Source organism: Xenia sp. Carnegie-2017, unplaced genomic scaffold (assembly GCF_021976095.1).
Source record: "Xenia sp. Carnegie-2017 unplaced genomic scaffold, XeniaSp_v1 HiC_scaffold_22, whole genome shotgun sequence".
Taxonomy (NCBI): Eukaryota; Metazoa; Cnidaria; class Anthozoa; order Malacalcyonacea; family Xeniidae; genus Xenia; species Xenia sp. Carnegie-2017.
The window spans coordinates 12,337,972-12,357,847 of NW_025813485.1; the positions used below are offsets into that span (position 1 = coordinate 12,337,972).

The 19,876-nt window shown below is 36.6% G+C and overlaps 1 protein-coding gene and 1 long non-coding RNA gene across 3 annotated transcripts; one reads left to right on the forward strand and one right to left on the reverse strand.

Moving 5' to 3' along the window:
- Positions 1-39: 39 nt before the first annotated feature.
- On the forward strand, positions 40-19,791 carry LOC124445475 (rho GTPase-activating protein 32-like). Of its 2 annotated transcripts, XM_046996200.1 has the most exons (19): positions 40-188; positions 351-411; positions 4,220-4,316; positions 4,674-4,720; positions 4,805-4,895; positions 5,227-5,295; positions 5,839-5,921; positions 7,011-7,083; positions 7,173-7,265; positions 8,412-8,534; positions 13,967-14,044; positions 15,415-15,493; positions 15,599-15,692; positions 15,907-15,962; positions 16,643-16,745; positions 17,249-17,344; positions 17,425-17,473; positions 17,695-18,070; positions 18,685-19,791. In XM_046996200.1, exons 1-19 carry the CDS (start codon positions 134-136, stop codon positions 19,542-19,544), a joined length of 2,583 nt encoding a protein of 860 aa, XP_046852156.1. In that variant the 5' UTR covers positions 40-133; the 3' UTR covers positions 19,545-19,791. The 2 variants fall into 2 exon arrangements, with proteins under 2 accessions (XP_046852156.1, XP_046852157.1); XM_046996201.1 differs by lacking the exons at positions 40-188; positions 351-411 and adding an exon at positions 505-870.
- On the reverse strand, positions 6,661-10,638 carry LOC124445481. Its single transcript, XR_006948172.1, has 2 exons — positions 10,575-10,638; positions 6,661-7,095 (listed from the first exon to the last, which is right to left on the reverse strand). It is a non-coding gene; the product is annotated as an uncharacterized LOC124445481 (long non-coding RNA).
- Positions 19,792-19,876: the final 85 nt, after the last annotated feature.

Consider the following 19,876-nt stretch of genomic DNA (forward strand, 5'->3'; position numbering starts at 1 on the left):
TCGCGCGCGTTGGTTTTCATGGTGTGAGCGTGAAATATGAATAGCCATGAATGGGAATTCGAAAGATGACGATCTACAATATTTCGGCAAATTTCAATATTTTCAGCAAAATATCTGTGCGTAAAATAGCGCTATGACCAGTTGTATGATGAACATAAGCCCTCCAGTAGCGAACAGAAAAGTGAAAGGTTAGATCGTTGGTTTTATTTTTTTCATCTCGGCTAATGTTTGTATGCATAAATTCGCATATCAAATGTCGTGTGATTTGAATAAAAATGTACTATACTTAAAATACTTAGCACTCTAGATTTTTCGCACCGCTTTATTTTAAATGTGATGGCTGTCTTTAGGAGAAGCGCGTGAAGGCAATGTTTACACCGAACAAGCTATTTGCGTCTATTTCAATGACAAGTAAGTTTATATTGTCTTCATATTTTATTGTTAAACATATGTAAATTTTTTCAGACTTGTATCCACGAAAACCAAACCCAATTTGTATACAATATTGAATAAGTTATGAATTTGTCGCATTTTCGATCACCGTATTGCGTGAAATCACTGTAGCGATCATGTAATTGTTTTAACGCAGACTTATTGAAAGTCAAAATTACACGGTCAAGACTCGAGACCGAAACTTTGAGAAGCATCCTGATAGTTTATTTTGTTCAGCCATTTGTTGTTGACATTTATCAGAGATTCTGCTTCCTCGAAGAGAAGCATCTGGCGCTCTCACGGTTGTCATTGTAAATAAAATGACCCCAAGAAAGGAGAACTAAATAAGGAAATAATGTGGTCAACGTTCTTTTGAGTTTATATCATAATTGAGTGAAATATGAAGTTCGCTTATCGTAATAAGGGCCTGTAAATTGGGTGAGTTATGTATTTTTAATTATGAATGTATGGTTGATGCGCTTGTACAAACAGTGTCACTTTGCACTGTTATGTAAACCCTAAGCTCAGCTGCAAAACGGAAACCTGAACATGTCAAATGCATTGCTGTAAATCAAATTGTAGAAGTCATTATGAGAAAGAAAACCTGATCAACTTTAACTGACACATTTATTTGACTTCTATGTTCTCTATAAACTCTGAAATGTTTCATACTCAAAGGAGATGAGCAATGTCAGAACAGCAAGGTTGCCATTTGTCATAAATGGGTAATTATATTATATTTTAAAATGTTGAGTGACATCCTCAGAAAGAGCTATTTTTTTGGCGAATAACTCTTGCTTATATACAGTTCTGTTGCTAGCTTCAAACATAAGATTACTTTGTATTTCTACACAATAACATCTAATTCAAAGCTTCCCACCATGGGTAATGCAATAGTAGTCCTGAATGAAAAGAACTCCAATGGGAAGCTGTGTGGTTATCAGTAACTTGTAACAAGGAAAAATAAACAAGAAAGTACTTATAATAAGTGCTGTCTCAGTGTCAATTGTGGATAGCAAAAAATGTGGTACACAAATAAGTTTCAAGAATAAAAGCATTATTTATGATTATCTTGAAATATTGATGACAAGGAAATTGAGTCAACTTATATAGTTTTAAGGCTTGCTCGGATGGTGAGTGGGAGCATATTTAGGATAGGCGATGAAAGCATTGATCGAGTTTGTGGATGACTGAAAAGAATTGTTTTGTTTGTATGGCTATGAAAGTGTAAGAGTTTTTAAAGAAAATGGCTGTTTACATGTCCAAGCGAAGAGTGTGTGTAGATCTGCAATATATTTGTAACAGTAGCACAACTTGCATTCATTATATGTGGGTGCTAATGTAGATGTTGGAAAATCAGTTGATGATCACAAGGATGCCATAAAAAAGAGTAAAAAAATCCATCTAATATGCTTGTCAGTTTTTCTTGCTTGTAAGGAACAGAGGAAAATGAGAATAAGAGCAGATAAAAGTGATTTGTGCTGGTGGGAATGTACAGATGGTGAGATTATTCATAGTTTAAACGTTGTCAGAAAGGACTCAAAGGAGACGATTTTGAGAAGGTGTTGAAGGTACTTAAGGATGCAACTCAAAAGAATATGGCAGAGCTGGTTGACAAGTGTTAAGTCCAGCTATGTTTCAAGGAAAACGTGTTTAAAGCATGTATGAGATTGTATGTGCGGTATAAATCATTCGTATCAGGAGTACATGAATATTCGTCAATTGTCACTTACTTAACGCTGACACAATAAGAATAATATGTAGGTGCGTATGTTAGTTGACCATGATCTAGTGCCGACCGATTATGTGGGGAGAATAGCGGAGAAATCAAGTGATAGCGAGAGCAACGGATGCGTAAATTGAAGAGTGTTGCGAAAAATCTCAAGTATATAAAATTGAAGAAGCAGATTTTAAATGAAAGTAATTGGAAAGATATTTTGCAAGGAGGTGTATCAGAAGGCGTGACGAAAGACCGAAGTTCATTGAAAACACCAACGAAAACCTGAATCAAGTACGATCTTTTCGGAGAGAATCGTAGAAAACAACAGTAGAGAAAGTCAATTCAAATGAATCATAAAAGTATTTAGTGAAATGAAAGCGGTAGAGACCGTACTACTCTAGGTGGTAAAAGCTGAAATGATATTGGAAATCAGGAATATTGGGGTTTGCGTCATATTGGACTGGCTGGGTTTGCTGAATAAAAGAGGAATAATAGATGAGAGAGCACTACACATGTGTTTTGTTTACGGGGAAATACGAAACCGAAGATTTCCTAAAGAAAGTGAAAATCTTTGAGGCGTGCTATACCAGGAGCAATAGATGTATTGCCTATTTTAAAAAAGTTCCAACGGAAATCCTGCTATGAATTAAAAGAGTTGCATAATGTATGTATATATATGCTTTTGTTGAGTTGAAGAATACATTTGCCCGGATAAGTAAACGAGAAGAAAACGTAACATGTGATTTATGAGTAAAATGATGGAGGAACTTTACCTTTATTATATGTATGACGAAGGTCTTTTTAGGGCGAATGGAGAAGAATTGCATGAGACGTACTAGCTATGAAATGTTTGTGCCCGTTACTAGGTATACATATCAAATCTTGGGAAGGTGTAAAAAATTTTTGAATAAAGTCAAGGCTCTTCTATCTCCCCTGGACAGATGCATCAAGAGTCTTTTATTTGCAGCATATATTAAGGCTAGTGTATATCTGTAATACCAGTGCCTCATGACAAATATGTCGAGGTTGGTCTCCCTGGCAAGACATGCATAGCCCTTGGAGCATTTCCCATCGGGCTTAGACAAAGCATAAGAGTTGCATTACCTGCCCGGATCACGAGGTTTAAAGCTCTTTTGATGTTAATTTCCATTATAAGAAGCAAATGTTCTCGGCCGACGTACCAAGAACTTCGTTAAGAGGATAGTAATCTGGTATGCCCAAGACGAAAAAGGCGACCAAACAAGTTGCAAAGCTATCAAAACAACGAGCCAAATGAAGAATGAGATTTGGCAACCGCTTGTACCATGATAAATTCAGTTTCAAACTTAACGATATTCGTTCATGCATCCGTTTTTACTGTTATTGACAGGTCCCGGCAAGGGGAACGACTGCACCCCCAGTATTTCTCATGCTAAGATGTTTATATATGCAGCTTGAAAATGTCAATCTTATAATACAGTGCGTAATGAATGTAAGTGATATTTTGGGGTTTTTTAGCCCTCCTCCCCCCAAAAAAGCTGTTATTGAGCTTGAAACAATATTTATAAACCAAAGATCAGGTTGCCTGAGTGAGCGCTTGGCCATCTTGTTTTATTATATGCACCGGCATTCTTTGATCAGCTGTACTTAGTATGAATCCGGCAAGATTGTAAGAATTGTGGTGGTACTAATTAACATAAAAAATTAAAATGAAATCACATCACTTGCATGGAACGTAAAGAGAAAAAACCTTTTTTATTTGAGGGCAAATCCAATCTCAATTCTTTGAATCTTGCAACAATACATTCATAATATTTTAGAACGCTTTGTGAATTCTTTTTCGTTTTGGTGAAATAGAGACTGTCGTGGTGACAAATTTAAAAATTGTTTCAGCTAAAAAGAGCATTTGCTCTTTTTGAAACAATTTTTTTAATTTGGCACCCTAGCTATTAAGTGTGGTTAAACGTATTTTCATATTATTTAAGCTTTCTATTTTATAGTATTTCTGATGATTTCATGTGTCGTGTCTGTAGATTCAAATCACAAAGAGTCGACGAGAAGACTGATTTTTGCGCTTATCATTTCTAGAAAGTTGAAAAGATTGTCAATTGATGAAAAGAATTCACAGCCTCGTCGAAAGAGCATCACATTTAGAGATGATCGTCCTGTAAAAATAGCCGCAAAGGTAGAAGCGATATATTCTATTTCTTCTTCAGTTGTACGGAAGTGGGATGTTTCATCTTGTGAAAAGTTTTTGTATCGGAACTGTGTAGTTAGCAAAAAACGGTGAATGTTCACATTCATGTACTATTGTTCTTGTTCGAATTCATCAGGATGTTTGCAATATGTAAAAAAATATTTGATCCTTGGTTTTTACGATACTTCAATTTTGCTGACACCAATCGACCTTCGTTTACGATTACGGCTTCGGCAGGTTTCTCATTAAAATAAAGAAATTGAGCACCACACTTATCGAAATAGTTGTGATGCGTTTTATTATGAAGCTGTCACAACCTTTTAAAGTCTTGATATACAATTTTAGTTCGAAATTGCTTACGAGAACAGAGAAATTGTTTCCACCAAGATGAGGTAAGTGATATGTCTTCAACCTTCACCCGTACATTATTTAACGTTCATCGTAAGTAGGATTTCATTGGTCGCTATTTTGTATAGTCTCACGCGCGGTGAACGCACACGTTTTCCAAAAATCGAGGAGATGGCTCATTTTCATTATGACACAGTTGATTTCAGCTCTCCACTTCAGGTAAGGTAGCTAGTATTAACAGCCAAAATTTGAAGTCAACAATTCAACTATGCCCAATCTTTTCACTCACGGTCAATAAAGAATTCATCACAGTAAGTTTAATCCACCATACGTGTCTGGGGCCAAATTTGGCTTTCTGCGAAAATGGCATGTTGTCCTAAAGGTAGCTCTTCCGTTTTGCGCTCAATATTGTAGGAAATGTCCAATGCACACACTCAGATAATACCTATAGCATTACTGTCCGAATCTGCTGTTTTGTCTCATAGCTTTGTAAAATGTAAAAAATTTTGCAATTCCTTAATTTTTTTCGAAAACATCATCAAAATTATAGATGTGTATCTATTACAACAACGAACCTGGAAAGATGATCCCCGATGAAGACGAACGAGATATAGTTAAGGTGAAGAGCGTAACTTATAGTAATTGTTTTTGCTGTTTAGAATAGATTTTAGTTTTACGCGTCGTAGACACTTGCCATTATGGGAAGTTTGAAAGAGTAACTGCATGATGTGACACATCCATCTTTGCCATTGCATTTTAGCAGCCTGTGCACGAAAGGTTCTCATAAATCGGCGATGCTGTATAAGCCAACGCGCTTTGATATTCATACAAAAAAGGCCCCTTTTAATCTGAAGTTGATAATGCAGCTTCTAATGTACGTGTGTGATAGAAGTTATCGCCGAAGTTGCCCTTCTTAACTTATGCTGGCTCTAAAAGATTTTTTAGAAAGTAGCACTCGGCAATGATAGGCGATGATCGCAAGAAACAAACCGTTTTGTTTCTTGCGATGGCAGCGTCGATGTTCGGTTACCGCCGCAAAAACTCGGCAACACAATTTTCATTGTGTTCTCATTAATCGTAAGCGCTCGCCGACGTCGTGAAAAGTTTTGTCGCCGACGTTTTGCGATGAGTGAGAACTAGGCTTATACATTTCATTGTGTAGGTGTTGGTGAGTTGCCGTGAACGGAGCTGGGTGATCTCGCGTAGTCTTAATGATTTTGTTGGGCTGGACATGCAATTTCACAAGTAAGCAGAAAAAGATTACTACGATAGCTAATGCCGTGATTAATAAGCTGTCTAGATTAACTGCTCTTCCTAAACTGCAAAGTAAAGTGTACATTGATGTTCTCGTTTAATGGTTTGAAAGATGATTACATGGAACGACGTACGTATGCCTGTATGTGATTAGAGATATATATTCCTGCGTTTCAGTTGAGAGCACTAGACAAAAAAATCTTCAGCATGACTTTTAAGCCTTGAAGACACTCCTCAGAGTAAAGTACAGCGAACAGTTATCTTGTTTGAAACTGGTCACTATACTTTTGTCTGAGTTTGAAACTGGTCACTATACTTTACTCTGAGTTTGAAACTGCATGCTCACTATACTTTACTCTGAGTTTGAAACTGGTCACTATACTTTTCTCTGAGTTTGAAACTGGTCACTATACTTTACTCTGAGTTTGAAACTGGTCACTATACTTTACTCTGAGTTTGAAACTGGTCACTATACTTTACTCTGAGTTTGAAACTGGTCACAATACTTTACTCTGAGTTTGAAACTGGTCACTATACTTTACTCTGAGTTTGAAATTGGTCACTATACTTTACTCTGAGTTTGAAACTGGTCACTATACTTTACTCTGAGTTTGAAATTGGTCACTATACTTTACTCTGAGTTTGAAACTGGTCACTATACTGTACTCTGAGTTTGAAACTGGTCACTATATTTTACTTTATCGAAAATGGGATTGAATGGAGCCAAAACTTCAAGTTTAAAAGTTACAACTTTTTGCGAAGCACCACACGTCACTCCGGTTTTAATTCTCAAATTATGGCAAATTGGTTGTTTCAATTTTAAATGTTTTGAGAAGTTATTAAATCAGAATGTTGTAAAATTGCTTGAGAAGATTTATCTGATGATAAGTATTGAATCGTTTCCATTTGCAAAAATCATTTAACGCTTGGCTGAATCCCGGCTACCGGGCTCATGTAGTCAGCCCTAAAAGGGAATTTGAACATAACTGAGAATACGGCTAACTATAAAGGCATCAAAGGAAATTACTGTGTCATTGAAATGTTATAGAGACGTGACTGTGTTGCTTCATTCTCTTTCAGGTGTGTCTACGACCGGAATTTCTCTGGTTTAGAATCTTTAAGTTTTCTTAAGGATGAACATATTTTCACAGAGGTGCGCAACGACCTAAAGAAAATAATTTTTAATGTAACAATTGTAATACATAACTGTGTGTGTGAGTGTGTTAATGGATGTTTTTATAGAATCTGAAACAGAGGCTCGTCAAATACATGGATAGGCTTTCAAGCATTGCTGGAAACGCCATATGGTGTGGGCCGATTCTAAATTGGTTCGAGGTAATTTCAATGTCATAAATACTGCACAGTTAACCACACCATGCCAGAAATGTCGACTTCGAAACGAAAACGCTTTGCTGTAGCAAATGTCGATAAATTTCTAACATGTTAAAAATCACCGCAAATGATACTAGGAGGCAAGACGTTCAAATGTGCACACATGCGTAATAAAACAACCATACAGGATGTAGAAAATCTCTGAGATACGTACGTTTTGAGAGCTGCATGCATTTTATTGCATGTAAACACTGCTTTGAATATTAGAGCTCAGATGACAAAATCGTACAAATATATGTATGCCAAAATAAATAGTTATTTATATGAAATCATAACTATAAATGTCAAAATGAATAGTGTTAGAATGTGAAACAGTCGAGTTTTAGGAAATATTTGATAAGATGGGAGAAAATGTAAGGTATACATTCAAATCAATGACTGATGCAGCTGGGCACAAGATTGTGATCGGCCCAAGGATAGCGAGAATTCTCTCAAAACAGCTGGAGTGACTTGGTTGGCTCACTTCATTCATTCATTCATGGTCCGTGGGTACAATGTACCACATTGTGTCGCATTTGATGGTGTTCACAATCGTTACTATCGCTGTGAAACCATTTCCAGCGGAAAATTTAAAAAAATAAAGCAAAAAACAAATTCCGAATACATATACGGCATTTTCAGATGACAAATCAGTACAAGACTCAAATAAAACTGTGTCTGACGATGGCTTTGAATTAAATCGAAAATTCACGGTTTTATTTGCGTCTTGTATTGATGCATATTTCGTTATCCTAAGATTTCCCGATTCGGAATTTATTTTTTGCTTATATACTTACTGTTGCTTTTTTTCCTAAATTTACCGGGCGTGGGCTCTACCCACGTAGCGTCGCATTTGATGGTGTTCACAGCCGTTTACTATTACTATCCAGCAAATATGATGTCTAGCATTTGCCACAAAGAAGTGTCCGTTTCTTCTTTATGATACAAATCTTATATTTTTTCTAAGCCACCTCTATTATTTGCATCATTGATCATATGTGGCGTACAGTATTCAGTATTTCCATTAATTCTGCATATGTTCATTATCAACGGAGCTTCTTCACCTTCAGTCTTAGCTGTAGTAACGCTTAACTTCACTTGACCTTATAGGTTGACAACAAGGGTAACCATCTTATGCTCACCGAAGACTCGGCTATTAATGTTCCCGCTGTTGCAGCTGCGCATGTCATTAAGCGTTATACCGCTCAAGCTTCTGATGAGATCTCGTTTGAGGTAGGTTTTTTATACGACGTTAAATAAGGCAATAAAAGTTTATTTTACGCTTTTTTCTCACCCACCCTCAATCAACACTTTGGCGGCGTGCTAGCAGTTGGCAGTGATTAAAACCTATCGGCTTAAAGTTTATTCTAAAGCTTTTAATTTTTCTTAATACTTGCTGCAATTACGGATAATTTTGAATGTAAAGCTTTTAGTGGTCAGCATAATAATAATAATACTTTATATTTTAGCAGGGTAATCCTACTAAAATACTTTGCATGTGCTTTCAATAATTTGCCTGGCCTGGATTTTCATTATATGCTATTCAGTTTCGATTTCTTTTCACACTTTCCGATGTCTAAACAAAGTTGAACATCCCCTCCTAACAAAGTGGATTCTTTGGTCCATATCTGCTAGCAAGTTGTACAGAGCGGGGGTGGTGGGTGTCCAGAACATATATGAGACATCATTCGGTAGCCGTTTTCAATCTTCCAAGTAAACTCATAAATCGCATGTAAATCAAAATGTTTTATATTATGTGTACATCAGGCTCACGTTTAACTGACATATCTTTGCACGTGTACTTTATCAAGTATTTCTGTTAGTACTTATTTATGCTACTTGTTGGAATGATTTTTCGGCGTCGGATATTTAACACAAGCAATGTCTCGTATCTGAGCGGATTGTTTTGACGAACTGTTTGCTGTTATAATATACATGCATTGCATCTCGCATGTCATGATCATGTTTTAAATTGATTCTACCTATTTTCGGTGATCGCTCCGTGAATAGTCTTGTCGAAATTCATACGAAAATGCGAACAATCTTCGGAATGGAAACGATGCGATTTGCATGTATGACGTCATCGCATTTATGTGGCACTTGACGATGGCTTTAAACGTGCAATACTAAACAATGCTCTTGTTTTGTAACTCGAGTGTTTACAACTACGATCTTGAAACATTCGGTGTCGTCAACATTTCCATGACAACTATGAATAACTGCAAGGGGGAGCGGGTTGGTGCCACGGTGAAAGTGTAGTGACTGTACATATTCCTGGAATTATTACGAACGAACGATGTATTTGTGACAATAATACGACAAAAATCAGCTTTTCACCCTTAACTAAGCATTTTTAGTTTCAGATTCTTGAATGTGGTATTCATGCGTTTATTATTCGCGGCACTATTCCTTTTTAAGCGCTGGCGCACTTTATTAGTATTTGACAAGCATTCAAAATATTTCTCTTGTTCATGCAGTTTACATTACTTGCTGCGACAGCAATAGGAACGAAAAATACTTGTTTATTTCATTCTAAATGACATGAACGTGGATTGTTATCTCATGCGTATCATAAATTGAAAATCGCCCATCATAAATTGTTAACTTGTCAATGGTAATCATATTTAATGTCATGCGCCATTGCTGTGCAATATATTTTGGGGGCACTTTGTGAAAAAATGCAGCAAAATAAGCCTCCACCTCAATAATACAGCGTTATGTTTTTAGCTGTGGCGAACTTCTCGTCATCACCTTGAACCCACGGTCGGAGTCATGAATTGTGATGGTTATGCTAAACTTGACTAACAACGCATTGACGTAATATTGTGCCACGTATTCGCTTTCAACTGCTTGAAACTGGTTAAAACTGCTCTATACACTCAGATACCCTGTTGGTACTGCTTAAACAGGTTGTGCTACGAATCAATATTTGTGTTCTCAAATCCGAGAACGATCACTTTTCTTAAGTCATATTCAGACTCATTTGTCTTCCTTTGTGAGTAACGGATATCGAACTTTTTCTTTATTTGTTGGACAGCGAGTCGACATGAGTTAATATCGTCCATGAGCTTTGAATGAGGCAGTTTTGCCATTTTTGATGAAAGCTGCTGGAATGTAAATCTTGTTTTTATACATTGTGTTGACGGACATTTCTTCAGTTTGTCTTATTGATTTCACGAGTGAGATGTGTGATCTTATGCACATGCCGCAAGCTCTTGGAGAGAACAATAATCGTCATCGAACTTTTTCAAATATTTTTAATTGTTGACATACCTTGTCGAAACATCTGCTGCGCGAGCATATGTGCTTATGAATGATAATTGCCCGGAGACTTTTGAGGAGACCGTACTTTTAAATGAAAAAAAATTAATGACGTTAGTGACGTGTCGAAATTTTCTAACAAACTCTTTATAAGTGCTGAATGCACTCCCAATAAATTTGCAATTAATACGACATCACATGCATTCAATCGGCCCCAACTATTGTGATGTCGTGATTCTGCTTAGTATTGCGAGCCTCGTGCGCGCGCATAATTTATATCGAGCGCTGAGTCCACTGTTGTGATTTATAACAAGTTCATACGTATGATCAAATGTCACGATTAATCCTTTGATTGAGATCGTTTTCTTCATATTTTTATCAACATTGTCCGTTTGAGTCAACAAAGTCACGTTTGTTTGACGTGGCATGCGTAAATTTGTATTTTGAATGACAATACTGCTCGCTAAATTGATTCTTTATCTGGCATTGAAAAAAACGTGCTCCACCCCCCTGCTATTTTAATTATTTTGTACTTGTTTTTGTCCCCCCAGCGTGGGACGTTAATTTTCGTTCAGTCGACGCAGTTGCTAATTCACTAAAGCTCTTCGAATATGTTAAGAACACTTCGCGTTTCCTCCCCCGAAGCGGGAAGAAAACAGAAATGTGGTAAAAACGATGTGAAACGTATGAAAAGGCATCGCCTCTCCTACTATCTCGCGACTCGCTCGATTGTATTGCAAGATTTGGTAGGTAGATTTTGTACGAGGAACTGATGCAACGCGCGTCGCTTTTCGTTCCCTGTAGTGCACGGGTTGGATTTTTTGTTATCGTGTTATATGTTCGCGCTATGTGTTTGTGAATTTGCGAAATTATTTGTTTAAGAATTTTGTATACATTTCGATGTCACGAGTTGAGTTGTGATTTTTCATTTCTTGTCATTTCCCCCCATATCGAAAGCGAAACATTGCACGTTATTGTGAATTCCCATCATCGGAAGACAATATAAGACCTGTTTCGCTTCGTGTATGTGTTCGATGACTCGAAGGCTTCAATATTTTCTATGATTTGTATATGCTCTATTGCAAACACGACGATTTTTCGTTAAAAGATAACAAATCAATAAAACATTGTTCAGTTTAATAGTTGCTTTGTCCCAATTTCAAGCGTAACGCCTTATCCTAGAACCTCGACAAGTTTTCTTAGTTGCACAACATCTTCTTGAAAGCTAAAGGAACCTAATGGCGGGTTCGAATTTCAAATGTTTAAGGGCAGAATAAATGGTAATTTACGTTTGCTCTCATTTTAATATGATAGTTCGTACCTCGTTTATGTGAATGTAGTCAAGTAGCTCTTGTGCTGTAGTTGTACTACGGCATGTTGCGAAAGTACATGTATATATAAATGCTGACATATCGCGTACAAATTGTTCGAATTAGCAAATTAGAACACATACGTTCATGATTAACATCGCAGGTTTCGTTACGTGTTATTAATACAATAAGCTGGGGCGTTGATTAGCTGATAAAAATCAAATTGCCTTTAATTGTATACCACTTTCACACGAAGAGGAAAAAGGCAATGCGCCAGAAATTTTCTTGGTAATTCGATGATTATTTATAAACGTGAGATACTTAGAAAACTATGGTTTTTATTTAATTAGCGTAATATATGCATTGTGTGTGATATGTGCATTAAGACACACAAATAGGTGCAGGATATACTTGAGAATGAGACATGAACATTTATCGTGTAGTAGAAAGTAAGATAGGGGGGACCATACTTTTCTGAAAATTGCATCTCCTCAAATCAAACGCAAAAGAGCGCCATTTCAACCAGCACCTATATCAACCTGTACTTGTCGGTATTACGAAATTGCCTTTGATGCATGATGAACACATGTATTTGATCAATATTTGATTCTTTGAATAGACAAAGGGAAGCTTCATCTTATGCAAGGTGTTTTTCTCTTTATGTTATTGTTGTTTTAGTGTAGCATGTCATGAAATTGAATCTTGAGATATGTACAGCCACTTTAAATTTGTACTCTTGTGTAACTTAATATGTTAGGAAATTTTCTCAAAGCTGAGATTAGCCGAAAGACGTATTATCGAAACTGTACCTTGCAGTGTTTTCAAATAGCGTGCAACTGGTTTGCATTTCACGGTCTTTAAAATGTACTTGCTGATGTGATTTCTATTTCCTTTACAGACTAAATACGAGTGATGTAGTGTATGTTTGTCTGACGACATAATTGTACTAAAAACAAAGAACTTTTTTCTTTTTACACGATGTACAAGAGCTATACATACATCTGTCGAGCCTTGTGTCTCTTTCCTTAATGATATGCTCCTGAAAATGCTATAAATATGACCAGCATTTTATTCACAGCTATCTTGAACGTTGAATATGGTTTAAGTTTTCGATTTGTGAAATTCCACACCCAGTGTATTAATTAGGGAATTTTTCATCCCTTCGTTGTTGTCCGATAGAAAACAGCGCTCAAGTTGCTTGTTGAAAGAACTGTGATAAGTTTTCTAACCGAACCAAATGCGTTTAGTTTGCGGTATCGGAAATTGCCATTGAAATTGTTCGCATTTTCGTACGTGTGTTATGTAGCTCGCAATACTGTCAATCAACTCATCAACAAGTCAACAGACACGCTTAAACGCATTTTGTAATATAATTTGCTCTTTATGATGGTTGATATTGACTTCCTTGTTCCATGTCCCTAATAATTGAATTCTTCTGATGTTAAGTTTGAAAGAGCGGTCTTTGGAGTTGCGAAGTTCTTAAAGTACAAAGAGAGAACCCTTGATTATTTGTTTATTGTGTTTCAGCTAAGGTTATATGTTTTCATTTAAATAAAATTTTTTGAATTATCGAGTCATGTTAAAACGTGACGACATTCGTACAACGCAAACTTTGCATATTTCTCGCACGCGTTCTTAACCCGTTAGTATAGTTATTCGGAAAGTGTAATGTCTGGGACTATCGAGCAATCTAAATAAAAGACTATTTCAGAGATGGAGGCTTAGAGCTAGATACGTTTGTAAAATGTTATAATGCGATTATATACTGAAGTGATTAATGATCTTATGGAACATTGCCCACATTTATCTGATAAATCAAGTGATGAACACAGGGCGGCATGTAAAAATAGAAAAATCCACAAATAAAGTCGACCGTTCCCTTGAACGCGATGAAAAGCGAAACGCAACGGCAATACCAGCATCTATAATTTTCTCAGATTGTTGTTGTGGTCGCTATCATTGAGACAATTACTTACGCAGGTCTATTTTACCGCTTGTCGTGTTTTACAATGATGGGCGAAAAGCGTTGAGTGCTACATTTTGTTTCCTTTGTTGTTGATATTAGCTTTCAGTTGTGTGATATTGTCATTTCAGGTGGGGGATATCGTGTCCGTCATTGACATGCCTCCTGTTGAAGAAAGCTCATGGTGGCGTGGGAAACGCGAGTTCGAGGTATAAACAGAATTTATCTTACATGCCTCGCTGATCTTTTCTTTTGAATTAATCAAACACCGACCTATTCGTCAATTAACTGACGTGCATCTCCACACAATTTCTCAGTTCTACGAACTTCTATCCAGTGCACGATTCTTGTAGGAATTATGAACTTCGTCAAATGATACAACAGATTTTGTAAAAAAAATTTCATAAGTGCTTTTTTTGTCCAGTCAGTCCAGTGTACTGAATAACACAATAATGACGTTACAAAACCACGTAGTATTCATTGAACTTTAGTATATGTTTAGTATAATTCTCAAATTCAAGTTTTTCACACACCATACTCCTTTTTGTGCATCAAATGCTAGTTTCACCTCTTCTTTTCACCATGTACGCTTTCTAGAAAAAATCATTCTCCGAATCAAGCAATGGTTTTTAGAATTTAGAATTCTTAGTCTTTCGCCATTTTTTACTGGTACTGAGCCATCGGGAGTATTTACATTTCAATAATCTTCATGGATATACCAAAAACCATCGATGCTTAATAATGTAATTGACAGCACGATAACTCGATGATGAAAAAATAAAAGCAATTATCGTCCACTTTCTATTTCTTAAAACCGCGAAGAATGAGTCAACTGAAGAGGGATCATATATCTATTCAAATTTATATGTTCAGCATTATTTATCGAACTCTTAATTTCACTAGTGTCATGCAAATACTTGCAAGCAACTGAGTAGTCTACACATCACTAGCCTTCCTCATTATAACTCCCGCGGCATAAAGTTCTGGACATATCAGGAGTGTCGTTTACTACCAAAAACCAACAATAGCACCCGCACGAAACGTTTGGTATTATTGATAGTGGATGTCAACTACATACGTACAAAAAATGTACTTAAGAATTAGATGGGAAATGAACAAACAATAAGCAAAACAACAGAATATAAGTAAAGTACCATTACCGATTGTTCCCGTTTATATCCAGATCGCAATGATTCGTATATTTTCGAGAAAGAGTTAGAAAGTACAATAGATTACGCGTTCGTAAGTTTACGTATACAACAATATTATTTCGATTCTTGGGGACTGGCACTAGTGTCAGTTACACTCGTGTTGACCTTAAGACATTTACCACGCAAATCGTTATTTGGTAATGAATAAAACCGTGACCTTAAATTTTTCTATAATACATGTATATTTGACAACCATTGACAAGATCCGTTTCTTTCAAAAGAGTTGTACGCTTCTCATAACATGAAATTGGATTGTTATGCTTTAATACATGACAATTTCCTCAAATTAGATTTCTTCCCAATCTACACCTACAAATGTTTTCTACTTCCTCTCCACACTTCCATAACGGATAAAATTTTACCTTAAGGTCGGATTCTTTCCAAGTCAATGTGTAAAAGTCATTGGTGACAATACTTCATCTACGACTACCCATAAACTGACACCAGGTACATGAATTTCAGCAACTTATTTTCTAGTGAGAACATTGAATCGAATTAATTTTTGATGATTAATGTATAAGACTCATTCACTTTTCTTTTCGCAATCTTTAGTGGCATCGAAGCGTGGAAAGGTTGTAAGTTATCTTAGAGCGTTTCTCTCGTCGAGACCAAGTCGCGTGAAAATGCTGCAATCTGGCATTTTGAGGTAATGCCTTTACATCCATTTTAGCTGTTGAATGTCAGCCGTAACAGGCATTTTTTCATTGTTGGGACAAAAAGTACCTTTTATCGTTGTTTCTTTCTCTGAGATGTGCATTGAAATTGTTCTTTCCTCGCGTCAAGTGGTGCAAAAAAACCCTGATTTTCTTTGAGAACTGTGTTACTTCCAAAATGTTTTCAATACGTATGTTAATTTATAGAGCGAGAACTTTTGGTTGCGACCTTGGCGAGCATCTTCACAGAACTGAAAGGGAGAGTAAGTTTGCTTAAATTTAAATTTCCTTGCTTTTTTTTCTTTTTGCCATGGTTTTTGCTGCTCGCTATCTATTGCTTCGCTGATAGCTATCAAATGAAAAATAATGCTGCTCGCTTAGTCGCCAGTTAAATTAAAGCATTTGCAATATAATACTACGTGCAATATAATTCTACATGCAATATAATTCTCGCTTGTTTCTACTAATTGCAATGGATAAGAACAGATGATATAACAACTGTACAAGCAACACACTTATAGTCTTTGTCTTTGCAGTTAAAACTGGGTACGATTCATCAAAAATGGCCAATAACTGCATCTGAATGTACAAAGCTTTTTTCATGACTTTGTGCAGGGTTTGATTTTATGGAGGGGTGCAGAGGGGCTTACTCCTCACCCCCAAATTCTCTAGAAATGTATATTACAATTGAGTATTACCATGCGCGTTTTCACTCGTTTGTAAGCCTAAAAATCCACAATAGCACGAGGCCCTTGCATCTTTAGCTTGGATAATGATTCACCTCCCTTGAAAAATCTGCACCTCTTCTGTCAAATGAGCATTGATCCGCCACTGAATTTGTGAAAGATTATCGAGCTGTCTCGTCTGCTAAATTCTTCAGGAATATTAACTTTTGTTCAACAAGCAGTTCCATGTTATAGTTTAACGACCGATTACTCTGTAGTACCTCTTGTTGTTGAAATGTGCGCCAAAATGATTGAAGAACATGGAATCACGAATGGGGTGTATCGTCATTCTGGGATGTCGACGAATGTGCAAAAAATAAGGTATGCCTTCAGTGTATTTGTTGTAATGTACCTCGTTGTGAAAAATATTTGTCATTTCTTTAAAGTATGTGTGTCGACGAAGATGCATTGCGCGCTTTTGGTAGTATTTACATCGTTACTTCTTGAGCTTGTGACACACTGAATTCAATTTCGTTAATACGTCGTCTAATTTGTCTGAAAAGATAGCAAAAAAACATTGATTAAAAACTTTATTTTACATTAATTACCGTTTGTCTAAGTTGCATTGACTAAAAAAGCAAAATCCGCCTTTTCTCGACCCACAAAATGGCCGTCACGCTGTGATTGACGCGCATTGCATCTTAGTCGACACTTGTATTCCCACGTTTTGCCACCATGAGTTACATCAAGTAAGTTAGTCTACAACATCATTGTTTCATGTAACCTGCACTTGCGCAAGCATTGAATGTATATTGAGATGGCACAAACATGTATATATAACATTAGATCGGTTCGCACGTCATTTTTTAAACATCGTTTTGTAGACTTATGTTTGATTCTGAAGAGTCGCCCGACATAGAACAAGATTGCTTTCTTCGCGACATCCATTGTGTTGGAAATGTGCTGAAGATGTACTTCAGGTAAGGATTTGAAGTGTTGGTATCGTTCAAACGTCAAACTTTTATCAAGAGTTAAAATGTTTTCAAATTTTTTTTATTAGGGAACTACCAAACCCTTTGCTGACTTATCACTTATACGAGAAATTTACGGTAAGATATTAAAGACAACATTAAGCAAAACTTTAGCTATATCATTACACCAAGTCCGAAGATCAAACAATAATTATGACAATGTCCTTTATTTTTTAAATTGCAAATATAAGTACATCTGCATTTGGTGTAACATTTAAAGAATGAACTTGAAGTGTCTTTGTGAATAAATGATAAGGTATTGAGCGAATAGCTCCTTTGAAAATGATGTTTACTTTTAGAACGCTGTAAGCATCAAAGATGGTTTTGATCGCGAAATAGCAGTGCATCATGTTGTTCAACAGTTACCACCACTTCATTACAAAACCGTCGAGTTCCTTTTAAAACATCTGGCGAAACTGGCGAGTTACGAAAAAGAAACTGGGATGCACGCGAAGAATCTATCCATAGTCTGGGCACCAAATCTCATGAGGAAAGAAAAGATTGAAGACAGCAGTTGTACATTGCAACATTTGGGATCACAAGCGGTCGTTGTCGAATATCTCATTCGCAATGTCAATATTTTCTTTGATAAAGACACTGCAGCAAGAGCAATCACAAGGTATCCCTTAAGTCCAAAGACTCTAACAAGAGAAAGAAGTCGTAGTGATCCATCATGTGAGTATTGTAATATCCTTATGTATTGTAAGAGAGGTCAAGAAGTTCTTCAATGCTGGAATGTGTTTTTCTCCAAATCTATAACAGGGCTATAAGATTCAACGCAAGTGTGACCTTTCTGTGCTTGCATTATGACTGCGTTAATTGAAAGCGTGTTACATACATACTCTTGATGAGATCTCCAACTGTAATTTTTTATTTTATTCGCACTTATTTAAACACGTTAATATCTCAACCTGGATCCTAAAATATAACTACGTATAAAAAATAAAAAGGTTGATTTTCAAATAGCCGTGTGAAAAAAAAATTGAAAAGGATACTATATCTAGGTATAAAAAACTATAAGCTATGTAAAAAATAAAACTATTCAATCTTCAATTAAATTTATGCATGCAATAGATATTTTCTTCTGTCTTCATTGCTATTTCAAGCTTCTGCACCTCTTAAGGCAAAGGTAAGTTTTAAAGCATTTCTTTTTGGTTTAGGCAAGTTAAGAACGCGATTGTTAATTCGTAATTCATACATTGAGGAAAGCTGCCGAAGATAATCAGTAGAATTTCCTTTCATTATTTGTATCATTAATAGTTTGTGTCATTAATAGTAACAAATAATAGTTTCAGATTCATCCGACTCGTTCGACCGTAGTAAAATACGCCCTGCTTCTGTTGGTGTCTCGCCTCCACCTAAATTGATATCTTTGGAAGAAGCAAGAACATCAAGAAAATCATTCAATGTTGCCGTACGGCATCGGCACGGAAGCAACTCTAGGGATAAATATGGAACGAAAGTGCCATTGGCTAAAGTCGACTCTTCCCCGGATCTTAGTTTACCCGAGATGACTTCTTCTGAGGCGGTCAATCCGCTTAGTCAGGCGCCAGGAAATCCAATTAAACCTGGCAAAACGTACATAGATGTTGGAGAGGGTCCCGACGCTCTACCTGAATTTCATACTGTTATAGAACTGCCTCGTAAAAAACAAAACTTTTCTCGGAACAGCAAGCGCTGGAAGTCGTTCTTCGTTAGACGGCCTGATTCATCGGCGAAGGGAACAACGCAAACCTCTGCTACTCCGTCCTCTGTATCGAAGAAACCGCCCATGAGGCAACGTAGTTACGAAGATGCTATCAAAAAGATTCCTGAAAATGGATTATCTAAAAGTGTTGATGAACTATTGCACCGCAATCAATACAATCCTCAACAAACGATTGCTAACGCCACCAGTAGTAAATCAAAATTTTATATCGAACATGATCTGCCTCATGATGGTACGGCAGGGACTTATGTCCAATCACGAATGACCTCACCGGATTCATGTGTAGTTGATACGACGAGTCAGAAACATTTATCTACGAGAACTCAACCACCTCCTAGACCTATGTCCCCACCACAAGATTATCTACAAAGAAAGAAAAAGAGCACTTCTCCCGTGCAAATAAACGGTGACGATTCTGCTTTTTTTCTTGCCGGCCAGTAGACGTGCAGGCGAATGCGAAAACGATAGCAGTTGTACGTGCTCCAGCTCGAAACAGTTCGACGTCTTCTGCTAAAGGAGAGGGTGATCAATAATGTAGCGTTATTCATTCCTTTTCTATCGGCATTTTTGATAACCATGCCTGCCATACCTTGGTGGCTTGTGTATATATAGATGTTGTACTTTATAATATTTCCATGAATTATTGTATATTTTCATGCATATAAATCAATCATATCTATCATTCTCATTTTATGATGCAGTCATTTCCATTATATACTAACTTATATGTTATGAAACAGCGAAACCGTGGATCTTCGTTTGGACGTACTGAA

Coding starts and splice junctions, on each gene's coding strand:
- LOC124445475 (XM_046996200.1), top strand. CDS start 134: ATGACCAGTTGTATGATGAACATAAGCCCTCCAGTAGCGAACAGAAAA. Junction 5,296..5,838: donor ACGAACGAGATATAGTTAAG/GTGAAGAGCGTA, acceptor TTCATTGTGTAG/GTGTTGGTGAGTTGCCGTGA. Junction 16,746..17,248: donor ACGAATGTGCAAAAAATAAG/GTATGCCTTCAG, acceptor ATCGTTTTGTAG/ACTTATGTTTGATTCTGAAG.